At 59.1% G+C, this 7,957-nt stretch overlaps 1 protein-coding gene across 1 annotated transcript in view; it reads left to right on the forward strand.

The window, feature by feature from the left end:
- The window catches only part of SPATS2 (spermatogenesis associated serine rich 2), a gene marked incomplete at its 5' end in the record, with an annotated part of 43,114 nt that extends 36,843 nt beyond the window's left edge, over positions 1-6,271 (forward strand). The window contains 5 exon segments of the mRNA XM_038752040.1: positions 922-980; positions 2,165-2,274; positions 3,138-3,240; positions 4,622-4,845; positions 5,528-6,271. Of these exon segments, the coding sequence (XP_038607968.1) occupies positions 922-980; positions 2,165-2,274; positions 3,138-3,240; positions 4,622-4,845; positions 5,528-5,866 (835 nt within the window).
- Between the last annotated feature and the right edge of the window lie 1,686 nt (positions 6,272-7,957).

Raw genomic sequence — 7,957 nt, forward strand, 5'->3', positions numbered from 1 at the left:
TATCTACGCCAGTCCTGAGAACACACAGTAAGCACTTAACAAATGCCATTAAAAAAAAAAAAGGGAGCCCCTCTGAGCAACAGTGGGAGGGACTGTTGTGGTAGCAACGGTACTTTCTGAGACCTTTCTGAGGGCAGTGCCTCCTCCCCTCTAACGGCAGAGGTGAACGAAGCCGTTCTCGCAGGGCCCAGCGTCTGACGCTGCCCTCCTGGGGACAGCTGCTGCCTCCGTTCCCGCTAAAAGTGAGTTACGGCCATCATCCGCCCGCTCCCCCAGGGCCGGGGCCTGGCAGGGGCCTCAGAGGAGGTGGCGGGTTGACTGCTGAGCCAATCCAAACCCTAATCGCACTTGAATTTTCCGTGCCCCGGCAGGGTATCGCCTGGTGAAAATTCATTAGAAGCCGAGCTGTCAAGTTTCCAGACCAAAATATAAGATGAAAAATGTGTGAGGTGCATGTTGAATTTCCACCAGGTCTCGCTGCTTGCGTTCGGGCTGTGGAGCTGCAGGTGCTGGGTGGTTTTCTACTGCCATCTGCTGCCCCCCTCGACTTCCACAGTCCTGGCTTCCCGTTCCATGGCAACCACATCCCTCCCTCCTCCTGGGGTCCCCAGCAACCAGCCAGGGTTACCCGTCCGTCCGTCCCGACGACGTGTCAGAAGCCCCCTGGGGTCTCCTCTGGCGACCAGCGGTGGCGGCTCTTTGGCCTGCTCCGGGCAGCCAGGAGCATGGGGGTCGAGTCTTAGAGGGAGATCACCTGTTCACATCAGTAGGTCTTTGCCCTACTGCTCTTAGCCGACCAAGGGCCATCTTGTGCTTACATTGCTGACCAGACTGTTTCCTGGGTGTTCAAGTTCGTTTTCTCTTTCTCTCACTCTCTCTCTCGCGTGCACACACTCTCTCCCTCTCCCTCTCTTTTCTCAGCTTAATGGACCGAGAAGTGGCACTGCTCGCCGAGATGGACAAAGTGAAGGCCGAAGCCAGTAAGACTTTGCTTTAATTAAATAGACACACACCTATCCCCAGCCTGAGACAGTAAAAGTTGGCTGCAGCTTGTTTTTCCTAAATGATGTAGTCAACTTGGAAAGACCCCTGGGGCTGGTGGCGGGGGGGTTGGGGGGGACCCGAGGGGACTCTGAATGGCCAGCCCATCACCACAAGAAACTCCTCTACCTTGGGACAACTTGTTGGGGGCAGTCCAGTGAAGCAGCATCCGGCGCCCTTTCCCCATGGGCAGAGGGGGAAGGGTGTTCTCGGGAGACCCGGTCTTGATGTGTCTGGGGCCCCAATGGGAGACCCTCTCTCCCGGCCGAACTGTGAGCCGGTGGGGTCCTGCTTCCCCGGAGAGTCAGAATAACAGGCGTCGAGATCGGAAGCCCCCAGAACCCAGCAGTCACGGGTTACGGGCTGGTTAGGTACTTGCAAGCTGCTGGATTGAAAATGTTGCCACTGGAAGAGGAGGAGGGTGGGGGAGGAGGATTCAAAGTATAAACTTGGGCCTGGGGAAGAGAGATGACCCTGGGCTGTTCAAGCATCAGTGGACATGCTGACCCTGCTACCACGTGGTGGGACAGGCCGAATCCCTCCTCCTGGTCCAAGCAGCACCATGGGCAGGGCTGAATGGCACTCCTCAGGTGGCAGGTAGTGCAGTCAGATGGACCTGAGGCCAAGCTGCCATTCATTCAATCATATTCATTGAGCGCTTACTGTGTGCAAAGCACTTTACTAAGCTCCTGGCAGAGATGGACTCTCAGAGCTGGGGTGGGAGCTGGCCCAGCGTGGGGCCTGCTGAGGCTTCTCTGAGCGGGAACGCAGCACAGTTGGGGCCCATGCCAGGACGGCCCCAACTGTCTGCACTTCCTGTTTCAACAAATGGAGACCTTGGGGTACGGACAGAGTGGAGTAAGTGACGAAGAACTAGGAAGAACTTGCTTCCAGATTTAAAAAAAGGCCAGGAGGTCGGAGTGACTTTGGAGAATAATGATTTGCTTCCTGTCTGCCTCCAGTGGCCCTCTGGGAGGGAGGAGCGAGTCCCCGGGGGTTTGGGGACTGGAGTTGCCTTCCGGGTGGCCAACCCACCCTCGGTAACGCCCAGGGGTGGCAGGGGACGCCTCTGGGGCCGCGGGTTTTCAGCGGCCCCCACCCCCGCCTCGGTTTTGTCCTGCAGTGGAGATCCTGCTGAGCCGGCAGAAGAAAGCGGAGACGCTGAAGAAGATGACCGACGTGGCTGTGCGGATGTCAGAGGACCAACTGGTGGAGCTCCGAGCCGACATCAAGGTGAGGGCTTGATACAGCATGGCTTAGTGGCTAGAGCATGGGCCTAGGAGTTAGGGGGACCTGGGTTCTAATCCCAGCTCTCGGTTGCTTGGGTTCCTCATTCCCAGCTTAGGCCAAGGTTACTCTACGTTGACGAGGCCCATCATGTTCAACCCCCAGTTGATGGGGGGCATCGGGTGCTTCCTGGGAGCAGGGCTAGCAACCCGGCAGTTTCAGGAGGCTGGGCCCTCTGCGGCACTGACTGTGTTAGGGGGAAGGGGAGGTGGCCATTTAAGGAGAGGAGCTCCTTGCCTCTCTCATCAATCTGCTCTGAGCCACCTCCTCCCCAGGGGTCCTGGAGCCTTGGTCCCAGACTCTGGCCCAGCAGAGCTGGGGTGGGAAGGGGACGTGAGTTTTCCCTGAGGCAGCCAGACTCCCACCCGGTAGGGGAGAAGCAGGGCCCGGAACCACAGCAACCATCCATCCCACCCACACCTCAAACCAGCTCCGACCACGTGTTCCCAAGCTGCTTCTCTGCCAACGGAATTGCAGACTGTTGCCAGGGGGAGCCTAGGTCTGCCACCCTCCCCCAGCAGCAGACTGGGAGTAGCCCTCCACCCGCAAGGCCCTGAGAGGAGCCCGGAGTGGCACAGTCCTGGGGGTGAGCAACTTCCTTATGGGGTCACTCAAGAGCCACTGACCCTTTCTCTGGGCTGCCCCGAAGGCTCCTGGGCAAACACCCCATTGTTCTCTGGAGGCCTGATTCCTCCAGCTACTACTCCCTGGACTCTTGTTTTGTCCTGGAAACCCCCCTCAAGCTCCCCAGGGCTTCACCCTGAGTGACCGTCCCCCTGCTGACCTCCTCCCCTTCCCTCTCCCGCCAGCACTTTGTGAGTGAACGCAAATATGACGAGGATCTTGGCCGTGTGGCCCGCTTCACCTGCGACGTGGACACACTGAAGAAGAGCATCGACTCATTCGGGCAAGGTGAGGAGGTGCGAAGGGACGGAGCCGTCATCTTCATTCTGACTGAGCGCTAGGATTTGTTTTTTTAATGGTATCTGTGAAGCACCTGTGTACCAGGCACTGTACTAAGCGCTGGTGTAGATAAAAGCAAATCAGGTTGAACACAGTCCATGTCCATGGGACTCACAGTCTTATTCCCCATTTTACAGATGAGATAACTGAGGCCCAGACAAGTGAAGTGACTTGCCTAAGGTCACACAGCAGACAAGTAGCAGAGCTGGGATGAGAACCCCGGGTCCTTCTGACTCCCAGGCCTGCGTTCCATTCACTAGACCACGCTGCTTCCCGTGATAGAGTTGACAGAGAGGTCAGGTCTCCTGGGTGGGAAAGCTAGCTGCCGTGGCAGTTTCTGCTCAGCCTCCACCCTGCTCCGCGTAGCCCCTCATTTCCGGGGTCCGGAGATGGGGACCAAACCAGGGCCGTAACTACCACTTCCGCAGTTCCCCAAGGTGGGAGATGATCCTTCCTCCCCCAAAACCCAGCTCCTGGCTCCCGGTGCTGGGGAAGGAGGGGGCCGCTCCTCCGACTTCCACAGGCTTTGATTTCCCAGGGCTGTTGTACCCTATGCCCAATGAGGATCCTGAGAGGTATTGGGGTGGGCGGGGGGGACAAGGAGCCTCTTTCCTTTCCCCACCCTCCTTTCCACCTCCAGACGGTGTCTCCCCGGTGGTTTCCAATGTTACCGCCTTCACTTCCCCAGGCTGGTGGGCGTGTGTGGGAGCTACCCAAACACCAAGGCCTTGGTGGATCCAGAATGCGGTTCCTTCCACAGAACCTGGTTCTAATCCTAACCCTGCCACTTACCTGCTGTGACACCTTGGACAACTCACTTCTCCGTGCCTCAGTACCCTCATCCACAGTATAGGGAATCAATACCCGATCTCCCTCCTCTGTGAGCCCCCTACACGACCTGATTATCTTATCTAACCCAGCACTTAGTACAGTGCTTGACACATAGTAAACACTTAACAGATACCAGTTATTAAACACCTTAGTGGAAAAACGCCTCCTCCCCTTCTCCCTCCCACAGATCCCCTCCCCTCTGACCCTGGGCTGCTTGAGAGAAGCAGCTTGGCTCAGTGGAAAGAGCCCGGGCTTTGGAGTCAGAGGTCACGGGTTCAAATCTCAGCTCCGCCAACTGTCAGCTGTGTGACTTTGGGCAAGTCACTTAACTTCTCTGGACCTCAGTTCCCTCATCTGTAAAATGGGGATTAAGACTGTAAGCCCCCCTTAGGACAATCTGATCACCTTGTAACATCCCCAGCGCTTAGAACAGTGCTTTGCACATAGGAAGTGCTTAATAAATGCCATCATTATTGTTATTATTGTGTTTCCACTGCAGTGTCCCATCCAAAGAACAGCTACTCCACCAGATCCCGATGCAACTCGAGCAACTCGGGGTCCCTGAGCGGCCCCAGCCACGCCTCAGCGCCCTTCTCTTCCTCCTCCGCCTGTGCCTCCGCCCCCAGCCTCACCATCGCCGCTGGCAAAAAAGCCATGGCCCCTGGGGAGAGCCCTGCTGCTGGAGCCCACACCGGCAACCGACCCGCCCAGCCCCCTCGTGAGGTAACCCCCCTGCCCCCAACTCCCGGAGTCCACTCAGCCAGCCACGAAGAGAAGCCAGGGTGGGTGGCCTTCAGGGGCAGGATCTGAGCCCCCCATGGTTTCAGCATGGGTATGTTCCAGAAGCTGGAGCCGAGCTCCCCCCGCAACCAGCCCGTCTGGGTCCCCGTGGCCAGTAGGGCCCGGATCTCCCTGTGGCAACTGTGGGCCGCCAGCCAGTGTTGGCTCTGAGGGAGCTGTGCGCTGATGCTGGTGCTGATACCTCGTGGGTGAGCCTCTTGGCCGCGGCTGCAACTCCCTCGCCGGGCTGCGCTGGGGAAAGAACCCAGGCTCCGGGGTGTGGGTGGGCAGGCAGCCCCCTAACTTGGAGCCAGAGTTTTGTACTTTGGGGACACAGGCAACCCAGAAACGCCCAGCAGGAGCAAAGGAGCTTTACTGAGCCCTGGCGGAGCCTAGCTCTCCATCACACCTTGCTCGAACCCCAGGAGCGATCAAGGGCGATGCCCAACAGGGTCCAGGTCCCGTGTGTCCTGCCCTGTATTCCCACCCACCCGGCGCAGGAGAAGGGGCAGGGACCGAGCAAGGCCCTGGGTTTGCCCCACCCTTTGGGGCAGAACCTGAGGGGAGCCCACCCAATCGGTCTGTGTGCATCTCTCACCCGGCGCTGTCTGGTTCTGCTTCTCAGGTGTCCCAGGGGAACCGGAGAGGAGGTAGGGGGCAAGGCTCCCGTCCCCAAGGCCCGAAGCCCGGTGGCCCCCCTGGCCAGGGGCGGCCCGACAGCGGAAACCGACACCGCAATGGCCCCGGGGCCCACCCAGGCTCCGGGCCCCACACCGCCCCACCCCAGCTGCCGGGGGGCACAGGCGAGCAGAGCCCAGCCCGGCCCCGGGGGACCAATGGCACGGGAGCCGGCCCACCCAGCCACCTGTCCGCCCAGGGACGCTCGGGCCCCGGCCCCGCTGAGGCCAGAGGCCTCCCCCAGCGCAAGCCACGAGCCGGCCAGCCCGAGACCGTCAGATCCTGAGCCTCCCGGCGCGGGCTCTGACCTCTCCACCCCTTCCCCAAACCGCTCCACCTGATAACTGGACCGTAGGAAACGTGTAGCTAGGTTTGATAACAGAGAAACGTTTACACACTCATCATCTCCGTGCCGCTTGAAACCGCCTGGGTCTCTGCTCCCCCTCCCACCTCGGTCTCCCCAGCCCCAGTCCCTCCTCACCATCTCCTCGCGGGCCTGCTCGCCGGCAGCTGCGTCAGCCGAGTTAGCCGTTGTCAGGTAGGAGCTGGCTGGCCTCCTGGGGCAGACGCCTGGCTCCCGGGCCCCGCCCCGCCCCACCTCCCATGGGATCAGAGGCAGCCGCTTGCCATCCCAGCCCTGGCAGGTCGGCTGCCCCCAGGATTTCCCCCAGCAGCCACCTGGAGCGGAGGCTGAGAGGCGGAGAGGGCAGTGGAAACTTCCTCCCGGGCGGGGGGCACTCACAAAGCCCCCAGGGGCACCCCACCCCCCAAATGCCAACCAGCAGGCAGGCACCCAGGTGGTACTTTATTACAAAAATGAAACAAGTCCCCTTTCCCCACGTCTGGCTTTAGGGAGCCTCTTCCACCGCATCCCACCCCGAGGGGCAGAGCCTAGGCACCAGTGCCCCTCCTGGCTCTGCCCCTATCCGAAGCGGCCCCAGGCCCCCTGGACGTGTATGTAAATAAAACCGTGGCAAAAAGCAATCCCACATGGGTTTCAGACTTCCTGACACCCAGTGCCTTGTTTCATCGTTTCCTCTTCCTCGTGGTTCGACCTACATTGGGGTGGCCGGGAGGGTGGGGACTCCCGGAGCGGGGCCTTGGTCTCTCTTCCAACTGGGAGAGGGGAGGAGGGGAGAGAGGGTCGACGCCTCCTGGCTCCTCTAGCTATTACTGGGGGCAGATACTGGGGCCGGAGGGGACGGTTCAGGGCACCTGGACACTCACCCCAGAGCACCTAAATGGAATCAGATCCCTCTTTCTCCTCATCCCTCCCCTCCCTCCCCTCAGCTTGAGGTAGACTTGTCCCTGAATCAAGAGCAGTAACCCCAGGCCGACATCAACCCTGCTTATTGAGCACTTACTGTGTGCGGAGGTGCCGTACTAGGCACTTGGGAGAGTAAGCAGCATGGTGGTAGTGGATAGAGCACAGGCCTGGGAGTGAGACCATGACCGTGGGACAGGGACTGTGTCCAACCCGGTTTGCTCATATCCACCCCTGTGCTTAGTACAGTGCCTGGGACACAGGGCTCAACAAATAACATAATTGTTATCATTATTTACTAAAATCTAACAGTTGGTAGATAAGTTCCCTGCCCACAGGGAGTTTACAGCATCCAGTGGCCATTCCTGAGCACCTCGACAATGTAGAGGAAGCACCGCACCTGACTCCTGCTTTCAGGGAGCTCACGATCCAACAGAACAGGCGCGAGATTGCCCGAGTCTACATCAGCCCCGGCCAGAGCCCGCGGGGCCTCAGAGGACACCCGAGCCACACCAGCCGCTTGGAGCAACTCAGTCACCGCCCCGAAAAATGGACTGGGGGTTTTGGTGACTTTTGTCCAGAAAAACTTGGCCAGGGGAGGCTGGCCTGAGCATGGATGAGCTGTGGGGAAGCTCCTAGGCCTGGATGGTGCCTTTTGAGTCTCTAGCCCTGCCTCTGGGACTTACTCCTGGGACCTTACTGGCATGAGCCTGGGCAAAGGAAAAGCAGAACCCAGTTGCTTCAGGGCTTTGTGGTTGAAGCTAAGTGGGGAGGTGCCACTCGGTGGGGTAGAAAGTGCAGAATAGAAACCAGTAGGAGGGGAGAGACCCCTGCCTCAGGAGCTTTGGAGGCTATAGTGGGAGAGCCCCCACTTCTCTGACCCTTGATTTGAAGTCCTTTCTTGGGTTACTCTGTTGTACTTTCCCAAGTGCTTGGTACAGTGCTCTGTAATTGTAATATTTGTTTTAAGCACTTACTGTGTACCGGACACTGTACTAAGCACTGGGGTGGATACAAGCAAATCAGGTTGGCTGCGGTCCCTGTCCCACGTGGGGCTCACAGTCTCAATCCCCGTTTCATAGATGAGGTAACCAGGCCCAGAGGAATGAAATG

This window comes from Tachyglossus aculeatus, chromosome 10 (genome assembly GCF_015852505.1).
Source record: "Tachyglossus aculeatus isolate mTacAcu1 chromosome 10, mTacAcu1.pri, whole genome shotgun sequence".
Classification (NCBI taxonomy): domain Eukaryota; kingdom Metazoa; phylum Chordata; class Mammalia; order Monotremata; family Tachyglossidae; genus Tachyglossus; species Tachyglossus aculeatus.